This window comes from Phaenicophaeus curvirostris, chromosome 1, assembly GCF_032191515.1.
Source record: "Phaenicophaeus curvirostris isolate KB17595 chromosome 1, BPBGC_Pcur_1.0, whole genome shotgun sequence".
Lineage (NCBI taxonomy): Eukaryota > Metazoa > Chordata > Aves > Cuculiformes > Cuculidae > Phaenicophaeus > Phaenicophaeus curvirostris.
The window spans coordinates 78417074-78435447 of NC_091392.1; the positions used below are offsets into that span (position 1 = coordinate 78417074).

Sequence of the window (18374 nt, forward strand, 5' to 3'; positions counted from 1 at the left end):
ATCTCTTATTTAAGTGGTTGGTAATATCTTCCTGCACTAACCATAATTTGAAGGCCAACAACAGATCTTTACCAGAGAAGAAAGTGTTGTCTGTACAAATCAGTCATGTTACCCCATTAAATCAATTGACATAAACATCCTGAGAAAACTGTCCTTCCTCTGTAATCTAGAAAGGATAAGAAAAATCATCGAGAATATGATATTATAGGATTGATTTTTATTATTATTATTGTTCATTTGTGTGTTTATATATTTAACCAGAGTTCTCCACAGCAAGTATGTGTGTATTTCAAAGCTGGGTGCAAACATGACCTTTCTTCTATAAATGCAATTCATCTCTGCCCATCTAAGCTCTACGTTGTTGCCAAGTCTTAGCAGAGATGCTATCAGGATTTCAGCAAAATGGAGCTAATAAATGCAGCATTTCAAGATGAAATAAGAATCTCTATCCTAGACAAAATTTGGCTTAAAAAGGGAATGACCATATTATTGTGTCAAGCAAATAAAGGATAAAACAATTGTCTTTACTAAAATAAAATGTTGAGAGCAAGGATGCTGACTTATAAGTAGAAGTTGTTCAGCATTATATATCTGAATCATACATGAAGCAGCTCCTAAATGTCTTGGTCTATACCTTTGTCTATCAAATAAGTCTTTACTAAATTTGTACACCGTTGCGGGACCTGTAGCAGCTCAAGATCTTCTTTATATATAATTTAAACTACCATGCCTTAAGGACAACAAATTCTAGAAAAATGGTGGGTATTGAGGAGCTGTAAAAGAGAGCAAGCAAAAGCACTTCAGACAAATAGAAATGACAGTCACTTCAGATTTTAACTTGCCATGCCTGAATCAACCTGAATAAACATCCTAAAAAAGTACCAATTGCTCTTAGCTACAGAACACAAATCTGCAAGACTGGCACTTGGGATAAATAGCATAGGAATGATCTGGTCAGCTTACTGCATGAGCTCTCTTCAGGCCATCCATCCAAAGTAACTCCTTCATAGTTGCAGCTTCTTGCATAATCAAGGAATGCTGAGCAGTGACAGTCCATGCCCTGGGTACAGGCACAAATGTCTCTTTCACAGAGATAGATGTATGGCTCTGGATCAACTCGATGGTGGCACTTAGAGAAGATTAACGATGTTCTTAGCAGCTGGCAGGTTTCCATGATGCCCTGCATGACAAGTGAAGAGCATAGGTAGAAAGAGAGAGGAAAAAAAAACAAGATTAAATATGTTAGTCAGTACAACCTTAAGAAAAAGGAAGGAAAACAACTTTTCCAAACACAGTCATCACCCTCATTAAATAGCATCATGGTTATTATTTAACATCATCATGACATCATCATGAAGTTAATTAACATCACAGTCAAGAGCTAGTAGCGAGCTATGTCCACTTTTTCACCACATCCACACACACACAGAGGTACATTAATATAATTACTAATGTAAAATAGTGTGTGATGTAAGGGATGTTTAGCACAGAAACATGTCAGTCAATCAGTCACCAAATGCAGGAAAGCAAAGAACTGCTCCTTGCCCAGCAAAGAACCCTATGGATGTGTGCTTCTGTTTTTAACTAAGGTTCTCCAGTAGAAGAATACATACGGTGTCTGGAATATTAGGAAGACACACAAAGCAAGGGAGAGGAACTTAAAATGAAGTGCTTAGGCAAAAAAAATGACCAGATTGTCTTTCAGATAATGAGGGAACACAGTAAGTTTCAGAGTTAAAGATCAAGAGCGACTAGAATCTGAGGTTTATTTCCCACTTCTGGCCACACGTTCATGTCTCTCCTGCTGGCTTGTCCAATGCATAACTGATCAATTTAACTCATATAAATGGCAGAAAAATAACCCAGGGAAGAAAGGGAATTTGTTCTACCCTTCTTGGAAGTTAAATCAGAACAGTGACAGCTAATATAATGAGAGGACTGCACAGTGAAGCACGAAGTTAAGATGCAATTTAGTTGTACATGAGATGTAGTCTAAGAAAAGCTTCGTTTATGGCTAAGTTCTCCAAGGGAGGCTCCCAAACAGACTTGCTCCTATGTGTGCATTACGTCACAGTTCAATAAGTTTGAAGTCTTCAATGCAACTTTTTGAAAGGGTGACAGTGGGCCTAGATAAGTGGAAAAACGATTTTATGATACAACCCTAGCACAAACAGTTGAAGCAGAATTTCGTCAACTTACTCAGTAGTATTTTATATAAGCAGAAGTAACCATGCTGTGTATTTCAGTGGTTATACATATTGGCTGGGGGTAAGGAGGGTATGTTCTCAACAACAGTTCACAGTAACGGTGCGTTAGTCCTAAATACCTTAAAAAGTACCTGAGATGAGAGAGAGGAAGAGAGAAAAAAAGTCTTCTTTTCACTCTTGGGGTGATGAAAAATAGGGAGCAACAAACCCCAAAGAGTTCAGCAGACATTTAGAGGTCTTCTCTGAATGGTATACCTGGTGGTATACCTATATAAGTAAACTGCTGATCATTTTTGCTAAAGGGTTTTTTGTCCTGGTGATCACATAAAACTAGTACATGTCTGAACCAACAGAGAACTTCTTGCTTATGAAAATAAACCAACCAGAAATATCTGGCCCATTGGGAATATATTCAGAGTTTAGCAAAGTGCTTGATGAACAACCACATACACTAAGAGATCTTGAGCTTTCTAAGAAATGCCTCAGGGATCTTAAAGTGATGCTAACTGAGCCCCATTGGAGAGCTGAACATGATTGTCTTTCAGAAATTGAGCCCCAACCTGGAATAATTCTGATGTCCAGATTGCAGCCACCATGCTGAACCAGTTGGAAAAAAGACTAGAAGAGGAGGAGGAACGCATAAATAGTGGTTGATGCTACTCTAAGACTACACAGAAGCACAAGCAAGCCGAAAAAGTGCCTTAGGGTTAGAAGTAACAACAAGAGATGCAGCCAAAATAGTTATTAAAGCAGAACTTCAAGTTGAAACTGTTATAACAGAAAGTGAGCTCAGAGCCATTCAGAGGATGAGCAGCACAGCAACTCCTGGATGAAAGCCTTGATTCAGATGCTATCCAATGCAACAGAAAACCAGTATATGCAATAAGCCCATTTAGGGGCTGTGTTAATAATTTTTCTTAGTAAGGTAATAACCTTGTTAAAAGGTAACATGCCTCAACTGTTATGTTACAGTAGAACTCAGACTCTGTATATTCCACTAAACACAAGGTAACAGTAAAATTAGTAGAAACAATCATTTATGATGATCTTTATTATACCAGTAAGTGTTTTATGGGAAAGTGACTTAAAGAAAAAAAAAAGATTCCTCAAAAAATCCATATAAAACCCTTTTCTTTTTTCCTATAGTGTTCTGTAGTCTTTGTCTTGTTCAATAACAACATATATAATGACTGCGCTCCAGCTGATTATCAAGAAGCCAAGCAATATATGTGAGAAATTTCTTTTTCTCTATGTAAAGATTTTCTTGTCATTCGAATTGCTTCTGATTGTCCACTGACTTTATACAAGAAATTTTCCTACGTTTTAGACATATCTCAACTATTGTGACAAATTAATTGAATCATGGAATCACAGAATGGTTGGGGTTGGAAGGGACCTTAAAGATCTAGTTCTAACACCTCTTACCAGACCAGGCTGCCCAAGGCCCTATCCAATCTGGCCTTGAACACTTCCAGGGAGGGGGCAGCCACTGCTTCCCTGTGCAGCCTGTGCCAGTGCCTCACCACTCTCATCATGAAGAATTTCTTCCTAATGTCTAATATAAAACTTCCCCCTTCCAATTTAAAGCCAACCCCCCTCGTCCTATCACTACATCAGTTTCATGAAAAGTCCCTCCCCAGTTTTCCTGCAGCCCCTTTCAGGTACTAGACGGCTCTCAGCCTGTCCTCCTAGCAGAAGCACTCCAGCCCTCTGATGATCTTCACGACCCTCCTCTGGACCTGTTCCAAAAGTTCCATATCCTTCTTAGGTTGGGGATTCCGGAACTGGACATAGTACTCCATGTGGGGTCTCATGAGAGGACTAGAGGAGAACAATCGCCTCCCTCAAACTACTGTCGGACAAAAGCTGAAATATGGGCAAATCCAAGTAGATACAAAATAAAAAAATAAAAATCACTATGAGGTGGCCAAAGTCTGGAAAAAGTGTTAGACATGTTGTGGAACTATCACCCTTGGAGATATTCATAATGTGAGTAGACAAGTACCTAGACAACCTGACCTGTTGCAAGTAGGTGGTTGGACTAGGTGACCTCCAATGGTCCCTTCCAACTTAAACTATTCTGCAAGTTATTTTTAATTTCTATCCTTTCTTTCTTTAAAACTCAATGGTCAGGCTGAAATAAGAGAGGTCATTGTTCTTTAGTTTAGGGGACAATGCACATACGTGGGAGCACCAGATACTGGCAGTCTCACCCACTGCTGCAGCATTCCTATTCATGGGACACAGTCCTGGAAACAGCTCCATGCAGACAAAGAAACATCTAAAACCAGCAGATCAGTGAGTGAAGTCTCAGGCTGAAACAGTGCTTGAAGTACAGAAGGCTGTAAGTTTAAAATTAGCAGAACTGACTGCAGTATCAAAAATATGGGTGAAGGCCTTGCAACTTCACCCTTGACTTCTGCATGTGTCCTGGTTTAAGTGTTTCTTTACATGGGTTGGCGGCGTCCTGGCACTGACAAACCTCAGTAACCGCAAACTTGCTGACCTTCTTTCTGCCCCAGTCCCACCACACAGAGCTGTAGGTGGAATTTTGCACATTCTTCCATTTTGTGTGTCATTGCCTTCTGCTACTGCATGAACTGCATTTGTCTACTGCTTAAAAATTGCCATTAAAGAGATCGCAAATCTCTTTAATGTAACAGAAGAAAGACACCCAGATGTTCCCCTGAATGTAAACCCTATGGTATACAGAAGTGTTTCTCCACATCATTCAGGGTGGGTATATTTTGGTGCCATAATTAGGTATAACTTTTCAGAATACATCTTCTTTTGGTTCACTTGTCAAAGGGAGTATGATTTAGCCTCCCGTTTTTCCAAGTAAAAAGCAGCAAGAGCTGTTTAGTACACCAAATGCTGGCTGCATGTCAGAGCAAACATAACAACAACTGACAGAAGTTACTTCACTTGAATGCTGATTCAGCTAACCTGTATATTTCAGGAGCAGTAAAATGAGATTTTAGAAGTACTGGGCCTCATTTTCACCCCTAAAATGTATTATAGTATTTTATGTCCATGCCTTTGCTGGACCTGCTCCTGACCTCTGCCATTACAAGTTATGGTCCAAAAGTTGAAAACCTCCCACTTGCTTTTAGACCTGGGAATAAATGCTATTTCGTTATTGCATATGGAACTACTCTATGAGATATGAGCAGGAGTATTTCTTACCAACTCCAACAAGAGCTGAAGTTCACCTAGAGCAGAATTTCATTGAACTCTAATTTCTGTTTACAATTTCAGTCACTTTCATGCATAACGTTATAGATATCATTTCCTAGTAAGAAAGGAAAAAATAAGAAAGAATACAGTAAACTGTGGCCTCTATGCACTATTTCTATTAAAAGTGAAATCTATAAAATAAAGGTAACATGTAAGAACACATAAAACATGTATGTTTTTGTTTCCAAGGCTGCCTCATTACCACAGTTGTCTACTTCACTCCATTTTATACTTTAAGATCCACGTTACTTATACTGTTGGTCATCTGAGAAGCTATTACATTGCAGCACTTCACTGAACACATAGCCTAAATCATCACATCTGAGTGGTGAAAAAATGGGTCAGACAATGCAGAGTTGCTCATTCTTTCTGGTAACTATTCAAACAGCAGATGCAGAGGGCAGAGTATGGTAGAGAGGTTGAGGCTCCTTCTCTTCAAGTGTACCCACTCTAATATGCTCTACAAGACAAGGCAGCCAACAGGTAGTTCCACTCTACATATGCCAAGCTGCATCTCACCACAGGAAAGGGATACATGCACCTGAAAAGAAACTGTATCTGCAGGCAGAGCAGTAATCAAACACATTAAGTGTGTATATTCTTTGGAGGTGTAGCGCAGGGAGGGATGAAGAGCAACAGTAATATAAGCATGTGAGCAGGGTCAAGACCTCAGCTGATTCACGGTGCAATTAATCAATATGTGCTCTTCCTTATTAAACATCAAATTCCCTGCATTTTCTATGATTTAAAGATAAAAGAGCAACAGAACTTTCTGGCTTCACTGCATCTTTAAAGAAGTCAGAAGCCATCTCTCCAAGGATGCTGTTGGAGGAGGGAGGACAGGGAAGGCAAAGGAGACCACAGATCTACTCAGAGTGGGGTGACAGGGGCAGTAGGTGCACAGCTGTCGTTTTCCTCACCTAGCAGCTGACCGGCTGGCAGGGAGGGAGCCTGGGAGATGGAGAGATTTACATTCCTGAAGCTGAAGCAAGCAAACAAAGCAGCTATTAGAGAGCCCTACATTCTTCAGCAAGCACTGGTTTGGCTGGACTTCTATTAATAGCGTTGTGTGTTGTGTTTATTCTTGCACAGTGAATAAATTAAGCCAATGTTATATGCTGTGAGCTCATGAACTCACATGAGAGAAGTTTTCATGTCCTGTCCCCTGTCACTTGGGAGAAGATGCCAGCTCCCTCCTCTCCACAACCTCCTTTCACGTAGTTGTAGAGAGCAATGAGGTCACCCCTCAGCCTCCTCTTCTCCAGGCTAAACAACCCCAGGTCTCTCAGCCACTCCTCAAAAGACTTGTTCTTCAACCCCTTCACCAGCTTCATTGCTCTTCTCTGGACTCGCTCCAGAGTCTCAACATCCTTCTTGTGGTGAGGGGCCCAGAACTGAACACAGTATTCGAGGAGCGGTCTCACCAGTGCCGAGTACAGAGGGAGAATAACCTCCCTGGACCTGCTGGTCACGCCGTTTCTGATACAAGCCAAGATGCCATTGGCCTTCTTGGCCACCTGGGCACACTGCTGGCTCATGTTTAGTCAGTTGTCAACCAACACCCCCGGGTCTTTCTCCTCCAAGCAGCTTTCTAGACATACTTCTCCTAGTCTGTAGCACTGCACAGGGTTGTTGTGCCCCAAGTGCAGGGATTGGCATTTGGCTGTGTTAAACCTCATCCCACTGGTTCCTTGCTGGCAGAATCAGAGGGAATTAACTACCTCATTCTACAGGTACCACTTAAACACATCTTTCCCAAGTAATACCAAAGTTTCTGTGGCAGCAACCCTCACTTCACACACAAATGAGCTGCTGATTTCTGTGTCAATCACTTTGATGTTTGTGTGTTGGGTTTGAAGGTGGTGGGGGTGGGAAAGGAAGGGAGTTACACCTGTACTCCAGAAAGAGTAGCAACAGCCAGCGTACAGTAAGAGGGAAAAAATGTGTTCACGAACTGGTGAGTAAACTGTTTCTTTGTTAAGACTGCACTAAATAAGACATCAGTCATAACATACAGCCTCCAAGGTCACTTACAGGACCAAGCAGCCCAGTGCAGAAATCCTCCCGCTAGCACAGTCAGAATCTGCAGGGAGGGCACATAGTTATCAGCTCAGGAATCACAAGAACACAGCTGCATCCTGTGTCCAGCCTCACACTAGTTCACGGAGACAGCATAGACGTGTGCTGCTAACCCATCACTTCCACCTTCTGCCTCCACCTGACCCTCCTGCGCTACAGCAGGGACCTATCTACAGCCACTGCCAGAACCGTGGTTAACTCCTGTAAGGCTGAACAAGGAGCCTCACACCTTGTTCCAGTGCAGCAATAAGACCAGTGCCCAGCATAGCTATCCCAGACCACACGGTACTTCAGAAACCCAAAACAGGTATCTCCTGCATCTCTCATCCTAACTGTTTGATGAAGGAGGAGTACATTATGTATAGACATGGATTCAAGGAAGCATTTGTGTTCTTCTGCCAAAGGGCAGGCAAGAGGCCTTCAGGTAAGGCAGGACCAAAACCAGAATAGTATCTTGTGGCACCAACCTTCTCTGCAATATCAGATGAAATGTTGCAGGTGTTGCTTGGAGTCTGCACTCTCTTACACTGCTTGTTTTTACTGGGCAAAGCCCAGGAGTTTGCAAAATCATAACTGTTTCCCACCAGGGTCCCTGTGAATGAAGAAAAAGAGAAGCACGTGTTTGTTTAGAGGTTTGAGCAAGTGGTCATTGTTGGCTACTATCACTGTGATAGTCTGCTGTTTTTAAAAATAAAAGTTCTCATCTTAAATTAATTTCTACTCCAAACAGGCTGACTGTAGAAAAGCCACTTTCAGTGACCTGGACTGACTCCTGGAGAGGACATCTCTGAGTCCAAGAAAGCCTGTAGAAGGCAGCTCCCAGAACTTCTCACATCTGTGTGAACATGGTAGGACTTATTTGCTGGCCATCTGTAGTCTGCACAAGCCTAAACATGCCTACACATATTCCTACTATTTGCAAATTGTCAATAAAACATGAGATGTAATAGAGAGGGAAACAAAATGAAGCTACACTCTCTAACAAAATAAGGTATTAGCATTTCTGATCACAGTCTTGATTTTCTCCTTCTACGTAAAAATAAATCTTTTGTGCAGAGAACTTAACATACAGCATAATTTCTTGGGACCACAATTTTACTGTGTAAGCTGTCGTAAAAAAAACCAAAACATGCTCCTCTGTCCTATTACAAGCAGATCCTGGACCAGGCTTTGCAAGATTTGCACCCACTTTGCATAAAACCTAAGGAGTTAATCTGTATGGCTGCCACTTCCTGGAAGATGCAAGCCATATTTTCTCTTGCTGCATCTTCTGAGAAGGCGGATCCTCCCAGAAAGGGAATGTTCCCTCCTCCCTTTTTTGCCTCCCATGGCCTGGCTGATTCAAAGACTACCTCTGTTCACTTCTGTGGGTACAGAACAGTTCATTTCATGACTTTCAGTTCTGTAACTTTGCTTTATAAAACCCTGCTATGTCGCATGCGAGAATATCAGCTGCCACTCTTAATGCATTCCCAAGACCTTATGCAAAGAACATGTTGAAATATGACCCTGACTGTATCTGGAAAATGAAATAAATGCTTCCCAAATATACCTATATAATATATTTTAGATTTTTATACTATATCATGATAAACATGTATATATTAAAAAAAATTCCATTGAGCTACCTGCTGTACATTAACTACAAAAATGCAGAATACACTGAACACTAAAACTGCTCTTAGACTAAAGGGTAGTCATGAAAACTACACTGAGAATGCTAAGAGAGATGTAATAAAACCAGTAGCCGTTAGCAGACTGTTTTTTTATAAACTAGAAATTAGGGGCTTATAAATGTAAAATACATTAGGCCCACAGCTCCTGTCAAAGAAGGAAGACTCCAAGGAAAGGATGACGGCAAAAGGCATGAAAATTTCATCTATGCAGCCAGAACTCAGTACAGGAAAATAAAAATAGCAACAAGAAGAACACAAGTCTTTAGCTTACCACAGACTGTAAAGATTAGAATAACAAGAAAATCCAGCCTGATGAGAAGCCAGGTGCCGAATTAACTAATTCCCCTTTTATTTGCTCTAATGCAGCCTTACACCAACAGTTGTATAATAGGAGATGGGCTCTGCTTTGAAGCAGTGCTCCTCTGGCTCTGAACCCATGTCCAAGTGAAGCTTCCCACTGGCAAGTACCACCAGATCCTCCTTACCGACAAGTTAAGATTTGATCATTGGGACAACTATTGGCCTTGAAATGCTGATCACTTCTTTTTTCATTAGATATTTTTTTCTTCTGTGGCACTTGTAAATTGATATCTCTTATATAGTCCTCTTATACAAGACTTGTATCATGCTATCTTAAACTCTTCTGCCATATTTTATGATTAATAGTTTAAAACAAAATTTTTTCAAATTAAATAATTTCAAAACTTTTGCATGGTGTTATGGGTTACTTTTCAAACCTGCTCTTCAAACACAGTTGTTGTCAGCACCTGTCTGTATATTAGCAGACCATTCCACAGACACCAGCAATTTGCCAACAACTTGCCAGAGCAGTTCTCCCTTTTCACAAAGTCCTGGGGCCCTTGAATTAAGTGACAAGCTCTTTGGAACAGGTAATACTTGATTGGTTTGAGTTTGCTCAAGGTCTTGCCACAGGTAAGCCTCCTTAACATATGACAGTAAAAATCTATGATAATAGAGTATTAAGAGAGATCAGTTGACAGTGAGTTTTTCCTGTGACTTGTTCAGTGTAGCCTTAAGTGATACATGGCAACAGACAAAGCACTGGAGAGGCATTATGACTTTAAAATGAGTGCTGCAAAACTCTGCATGCAAGCTTGCCAGTCTGCTTTTGCCCAGAAGCTTTGTCCTCAACACTAAATAATGCAGTCGTTAAAGATGCAAAAAAATTCACTGAATATCATTAGTTATTACTTCCAATAATACAGATTCAAAAGAGCCTGTATTTTCAGAGTACTCATGGTTTTGTTGAATAAGAGGCTTTACAAACACACAGTAAGAAGCAATCCACAAAGGTGAAAAGCAGCTGGGTGTGAAGGTTTCACTGGCCATCAGAAGAGCTCTAATGTGAAACTATGAAGTAACTCTGGAGTCACTGAGGTTCTTAACAAACTGGGAAGGTACTGCAGAAGGTAACTTTGGAGAAGATAACTCTTCCACCTATACTCTGCACTACATGCCCTGTCGATCAGTGTGGTGATTTTCAAATACTTCATCTACTTGATGAAGGCTCCAGGAAGAAAAACAGGGAGGAAATTGCCCCTGGCACTTCTGACTGCTCTGGGCAGAAAGAAAAGCTGCTGCCACCACTGCCCCTGTTCACCGAACACCTCCATTTCCTTCTTCTTATGAAGACTTCAAAGGGGTAGGAAATGAAAGGCGGTGGAAGGGACAACAGAACAAAAACAGCCTAAAAAAAATCTGCTTTTTAGCAAGCAGGTGATGCTATTAACAGTGTAGTGGAGCAGCTCAGCTGCCTACTCTGGCACTGTATAGCCACCACACAGCACACTGCACCCCTCTCCTACACAACAGAGTTTTGTTTTCCTTCTGTCCCTTCAATGTTCAGGTTTTCTTCTTTTTCCAAGTAGCCAAGACTCTGCAGAAACAACTCCTAGCCAGAGCTTATTAGAGCCCTACACCCAGAAACCCTCTGAATGGCCCAGGTGGGATTTTTTGCCAAAGCACTTTTTTTTGTCCAAGTCTTGCAGGAAGTGTGTTGAAAATAGATGCTGTCACAAAATCTAATGACAACAAAGCATTTGGACACAAGACAAAGAACCAGTGCCTGATGTGGACCAGTCTATTTAGTACAGACCGATACCAGTGTGCAACTGGCTAGGCAGCCAGCTAGCATGCAGCCTCCTTCTAGGATGCAAGATTCGTTCAGGAGGTAGCTGTCAAGGCACAACGGAGATCTCACATTCTCCCTACAACCCAGAAACATCCCACCACTTTGATGACCCTGCTAAGGACCTCCAGGAAAGGACCATGCACCAACCAGGGCTGTTCTGTTGGACTTCAACTTTAGTGCTGTAATTGCTGCCCTCATCTCTCTCTCTCTTTGGAGAGAAAACAAGCAAACAAACAAATAAAAACAGCAAAACCAAGCAAATGAAAAACGAACACCACACTGACATGTTTTCAGCAAGACCTCCTCCTCCCCCAGCCCCCTTTTGCTTTTTTGGTCAGAAAAGTTGTTTTCACTTATCAGATTTTGAAATAGATTATGTTCACTCTTGACAGAAAAATCAGTGTTTGCTCTGATATCTGGGTCTCAAAGTCACCAGTTCCTTTTGAAATCTGAAACTGGTATGTTCCTTGTTTACTTTGAGACTGATGGTTAGGTAAGGTGAAGTGTTAGCAATAACCACCTTGTGCTCACAGCATGCAAGTGGGAGGCAGGAACCCTGACCTCACTCCCTGGGCTTTCTGCAGATTTTGCATATGGCCATAGGCCCAGCAGGTTAATTTTCCCAGGGTAAAATATACTTATGTGTAAAATATATGACACAATTTGTTTGAGACACTACAATACTGAAATGGGGGAGGGGATGAAGATTTAGATTAGAGGTTGGGAAGAAATTGTTCATGATAAGGGCAGTGAGGCACTGACACATACTGCCCAGGGAAGTTGTGGATGCCCCATCCCTAAAAAGTGTCCAAGGCCCGGTTGGATGGGGCTTTGAACAATCTAATCTAGTAGGAGGTGTCCCTGCCCATGGCAGGGGGGTTGGCAGTGGATGATCTTTAAGGTCCTTTCCAACCCAAGCAATTCCATGATTCTGTGTGGTTCTTTACCAAGCAATGGGGATTTTTGTTTGTTAGAGGGTTGGGTTTGAGTTTTGTTGCTGGTTTGGGGGGTTTTTTTCAGACAGTTTTACATGGTTTTACATGATTCCAGACAAGAAAAACTACTGGCGAGGTTGACAAAAAGTCGATCCATGGTTTTGACCAAATTGATTACATGAAATACTGAAGTCATGGGCAGTCTTTCCTGCACTGTCTTGTTCAATGGTTACAAAATTAATAATACTAAGCACAAGACAGGGAAGGAGCCATCTCCAAAACTCTTCATCCCAATGATGAAGGCATGCTCCTCACAACAAAAATGTCTAACTTTGATTCCAAACTCTGAATAAAGCAGAGTGAGTTATGAATGCATGTTTCTGGCATCTCGGACGAATGTCACTTAATGAAGGCAAGTCATCTTCATCTGTACTGTTTGTAAAGGAAAGCTAAAATCCCTTGTGAATCTATCCCGTTTGCTTTCAAGTTAAAATGTAAAAAAGAAAACAAGATTCTTTATTTAAGCCAAACAAAAATTTAAAACTTGCCAAAATGAAATTCTAATATCCTTTAAAATATCAAGAAATTTGGATATCAGGATGACTAACCTTCTTTATTATTTTTTTAGGAAAAAAGAAAAACATCTGCACTATCTTCACTGTGAGTCTGGAACATGCTTTAAAAGCTTTTGATAACAGGTACCACACACAAAGAAGTTGCATATTCAGTCATGCGTTTATACTACTTGTGGAATGAAAACATGACCTGAAACATAATGGGATGCTGGATTAATCTGGGTTGAGATATTTTTTCTTCTATAATGTGAAGCATATTTAACACGCACAAATAACAAATGTGGAATAATATCCCTGTGTTATACTTCAACGAGCTCTTTTGCACAAATAAACTTTGACAATAACCTAGACACTCAAGTGCCTATTGCAGCAACATCACTATGAGGCAACTCAATGATAAGAGGGCTAGGCAAAGACTGAGGATATGAACATGCTCATCAGCTCCATGAACTTGCACTGCAGTCTGTCTCATTGGGGAGAAATTACCTTACACTTTGTTTGCCCTTCTACAACTAAAGTGCTGCAAGGCTATAGGGTTTTGGCCACTTGCTCGTGTGCACATGCCTTGAGGAGATTTCAGGATCAAGTTGCCTCCATTGTGTCAGATTTCCCCCATAGTGTTATGTAGGTCATCTCTTCTGGCCTAGGCTTTGGATCCCCAATTGTAAAATGCTCATGACAATGATCACAAGACACTCCAATGCCATAGGATGAAAGCTGCCAAGATATCTGAGAACTTAGAAGGGACTTGACGTTTCTTTGCTCATAGCAAAGACTGGTAACCAGTTAGAAATGTACGATCATGTCAGAAACCAGAGTCTGTTCAGTTTCCAAATCTTAGAAGCATTCATAGGACAGTTCTAAAAGACCAGAGCCTAACTGGCAGGAAAAAGCAAAGGAGAAATTAAGTCTTTCATTAGGCTCTAGAGGTAAAACAAACAAACAAAGAAACCAAAAGCCTTGGAAATCTTCTGAGTAATTCCTTTTTATAGTTTAGTTATGCTTAAAGTGTGAGAACAAACTCTCAAGGGGTAGCTGGCTTGTTTTTACTGCCATATTCAATAAAAAAGCAACCGCATAAAACATAACCAATCTTGTTTGTACATCTCAACAGGACATGAGCACTTCTCTGCAGGATAAACTTGTTTAGCAATGAATTATGTCAATAAGAGTGACTCAGCACCCCATCATCTGTCTGAATGAAAGTATGTAGCCACAACTCTAAAAGCTACTGGGGAGACTTTTTTTTTTTTTTGAGGTTCAAGAGTGACTGCTTAAGTCTACTGCCTTCAAAGCTGGGTCCTACCCATGTAATTTGCTAGAGTATCATAGCTTGAAGCACATCACTTAGGCCTCCAGGACTGCAATAACTGAGCATCAAAAGTGTATAAAGAAGCAGCATGGGCTAACCTCTCATCAGATTATTTGTTTCCAAACCAAAACACAGTGAGGAGTCATAACAGTGCCATGGCAACAGCACATGATTGGATAGATTATAGAACATCAGAATGAATAGAACAGTTTGGGTTGGAAGGGGCCCTAAAGATCATCTAATTCCAACCCCACTGCCATGGGCAGGGACACCTCCCACCAGACCAGGCTGCCCAAGGCCCCATCCAACCTAGCCTTGAACACTTCCAGGGATGGGGCATCCACAAGTTCCCTGGGCAACCTGTTCCAGTGTCTCACTACCCTCATCATGAAGAAATTCCTCCTTATGTCTAGTCTAAAGAGAGAAAAAAAACAATTACACCCTGTTCACTAAGTTTAAATACCCTTTCTATCATACCTCTTTTGATGTAAGAGGTGCTTTGCTACCAAGACCCCAAGACAATCCAAATAAAAATAATGAAGTTTTATATCATAGTTCTCTTTCTTAGGAGCAAACCATGGTAAACTAAACTAACCCTCTATGTTACGAAAGCTTTTTTTTTCCCCTAAAATATGGAAAAATCACTTTTCCCTTTATTTTCAAGATAAACATTGCCATTCTGTTGAAAACATGACAAAAAATGTAATGTACGTGGACAGACTTTACAGCTTAGGTTGTAGCCATGATGACTCTGACCTCTACACAAATTTAGGATCTGGTTCCACAAAGAAGTCCTAGAAAAGGGTCACATTAGTCTCTTCCTGTGCAGGCAGACACGAACATCATAGAATCATAGAATGGTTTGTGTTGGAAGGGATCTTAAATATCATCCAGTTCCAACTGCCCTGCTATGGGCAGGGACACCTCCCACAAGACCAGGTTCCTGAAGGCCCCATCCAAACTGGCCTTGAACACCTCCATGGATGGGGCAGCCATGACTTCTCTGGGCAACTTGTGCCAGGGCCTCACCACCCTCACAGGAAAAAATTTCTTACTAATATCTAATCTAAATCTCCCCTCTTTCAGCTTCAAACCATTACCTCTCATCCTATCCCTGCACCCCCGATACAGAGCCCCTCCCCAGCTTTACTGTAACCCCCTTTAAGTACTGGAAGGCGGCTCTAAGGTCTCCCTGGAGCCTTCTCTTCTGTAAGCTGAACAACCCTAACTCTCAGCCTGTCCTCATATGGGAGGTGCTCTAGCCCTTGGATCTTCTTTGTGGCCTCCTCTGGACTCACACTAACAGATCCATGTCCCTCCTGTGCTGAGAACTCCAGAAATGAATGCAGTACTCCAGGTGAGGTCTCACAAGAGCAGAGCAGAGGAGCAGAATCACCTCCCTCGACCTGCTGGTCACACTTCTTTGTATGCAGCCCAGGACACGGTTGGCTTTCTGGGCTGCAAGCACACATTATTGGCTCATGTTGAACTTCTCATCCACCAGCACTCCCAAGTTCTTCTCTTCAGGGCTACTCTCAATCCATTCTTCTCCCAGCCTGTAACTGTGCTTGGGACTTGGCCTTGTGCTTGCCACCTGGCCTTGTTGAACTTCATGAGGTTTGCACAGGCCCACCTCTCAAGCCAGTCAAGGTCCCTCTGGATGGCACCCCTTCCCTCCAGCATGCTGACTGTGCCACACAGCTTGGTGTCATTGGCAAACTCGATGAGGGTGCACTCAATCCCACTGTCCATGTCTCCAACAAAGATGTCAAACAACACCACTCGCAATACCAGTCCCTGAGGAATACCCCTCATCAGTGGTCTCCACTTGGACATTGAGCTGTTAAGCGCAACTCTTTGAGTATGACCATTCAGCCAATTCCTTATCCACAGAGTGGTCCATCCATCAAATCCATGCCTTCCCCATTTAGAGACCAGGATGACATGCAGGGCAGTGTTGAATGTTTTCAACAAGTCCAGGTAGATGATGTCAGTTACTCTTTCCTTATCCAGCAACCCTGTAGCCCCATTGTAGAAGGCCACCAAATTTGTCAGGCACAATTTGCTCTCAGTGAAGCCATGTTGGCTGTCACCAATCACCTCCTTATTTTCCATGTGCCTCAGCAGAGTTTCAAGGAGGATCTGCTAAATGATTTTGCCAGGCACAGAGGTAAGACTGACCAACCTGTAGTTCCTTGGATCCTCCTTTTTTCCTTTTTTAAAAAGGGGAGCTATTTTTCCCCCTTTTCCAGTCAGTGGGGACTTCACCAGGCTGCCACGACTTCTCAAATATGATGGACATTAGCCTAGGAATTTCATCTGCCAAATCCCTCAGGACCCATGGATGCATCTCATCAGGTCCCATGGACTTGTACAGCTTCAGGTTCCTTCAGCAGTGTGGCATCTGATCTTCTCCTACAGTGGGTGGTTCTTCATTCTCCCAGTTCACATCTTTGCCTTCTGCAACTTGGGTGGTGTGGCCTGAGCCCTTGCCAGTGAAGACTGAGACGAAACAGTTATTAAGTACCTCAGCCTTCTCCATATCCTGAGCAACCAGGCCTCCCATTTCCTTCTGGCTCACATTCTCCCTAGTCTTCTTTTTAACACTGACATACCTATAGAAACTTTTCTTGTTGTCCTTGACATTCTTGGCCAGATTTTATTCTACTGGAGCTTTAGCTTTCCTAATATGGTCCCTGACTGCATGGACAATCTCTCTGTATTCCTCCCAGACTACCTGCCCTTGCTTCCGCCCCTGGTAGGCGCCCTTTCTGCATGTAAGTTTGTCCAGGAGTTCCTTGTTCATCCTATTTTACAGATACAGATGATGCAAAACTACTGCATCAGTTTTTAAACCATGTGAGCCACAGAAAAAAACCCAAAAAATTTCAGCTGTAGACTGCTTTCCATCACAGTAGTTCTTATGGAGGCTCCTCTCCTCCATGCACAGACTATTAGCAGGTAGACATCTTACCATTTCAGCATAAATCAAGCAGTTTAAAGGCTAGTACATCTTGAGGTGCCTGCCCAGCCTTTCAAAGAATTCCTGGAAGGTTTAACACATCACAGTTATCTGACATGCTCATTGGCTATAGCACAATGCTGGATGCAAAACCTCTAGCATCACCTCTCTTCCTTTGCCTCTGGCATTCAGGTCTGAATACTCTCCCCAGGGGTATCCAGATGAGAGGCCAAAATCTTGGCAACATTAGATCGTTGTCTTTTTCCTTTGCACACTGTGCTTCCATTACATGTTATTCTGAAGCTCAAAGATCTCGTTGCATTTATTATCAGTACAAATTCAGCCCAGAAATATATCTAAGTGGATCAGACCCGAGAGATCAATGTGATAAATCAAAAAATACTCAAATTTGAACAGAAAGCAATGGACACATCAACAGGAGAGTTCAGTCTGCCAACAGCCTTAAGATAACCCTTCAGTGCCCTCATATTGCTAAGTCATTACAGCATAAGCTCATATCCTGGACTGAGTTGACCTTTAGAAGATCTAATCAGGCTAAAGGGAAAGCAAATTAAAACTGCAGTGGAAAGAAAAGTGTGAAGTGCTGCATAGGCTACCAATAGGCTGCCTAGTTCTTTCACTTAAATAATATTATGTCTCCCAGCTGCTTCACCTGGAAGTTAGTTTCCACAGTTTTAAAAAAAATATGGTCCAAATTAATCAAGTTCTTATTTTACTTGAAGCAAGTTAAGAAACACTCAGACAAACCACCCTACTAGCAGAGCAGGGGGCATAGTATCAGTTGATACTGATACAAGTTCAAACATAACTAGTTCTAATTCCTTCTAAATTAGTTTAAATGAAAGGTCTACTGTATCAGAATTTTTAAAAACTGGCCAAATTGCTGAGATACAATTCTATTCTTCAGCATAAAATCACTGATCTGTATATCCACAGAGGTTAAAGTCAGGGCCTTCCTCATACAGTAAGAGATACACATGTTCTCTATCACTTTCTCTTATTATTTTTCAGCTCTTCCAAGTAGCAAACTTGTCATGTACTTCATTACATTTGGAAATCTGTGTTTGTGAAAGCAGTGTTTTTTTTAAGAGGGAGGATACAGCCTCTGGCATGTTAACCAAATACAGGTTGAAACACATTTAAACATGAGCAGCAGAAGAGAATCTTGTACATTTGAAGATTTCAAGGTAAAACCATCTCCTTTTCTGATCCTGCTTT

General features: G+C 41.7%; 1 protein-coding gene across 1 annotated transcript in view; it reads right to left on the bottom strand.

The window, feature by feature from the left end:
- The window catches only part of VWF (von Willebrand factor), a 146115-nt gene that overhangs the window by 122252 nt on the left and 5489 nt on the right, over positions 1–18374 (bottom strand). The window contains exons 6-7 of the mRNA XM_069863499.1: positions 7991–8115; positions 964–1180 (exon numbers count right to left, since the gene is read on the bottom strand). Of these exons, the coding sequence (XP_069719600.1) occupies positions 964–1180; positions 7991–8115 (342 nt within the window). The remainder of the gene's footprint in view (positions 1–963; positions 1181–7990; positions 8116–18374) is intronic.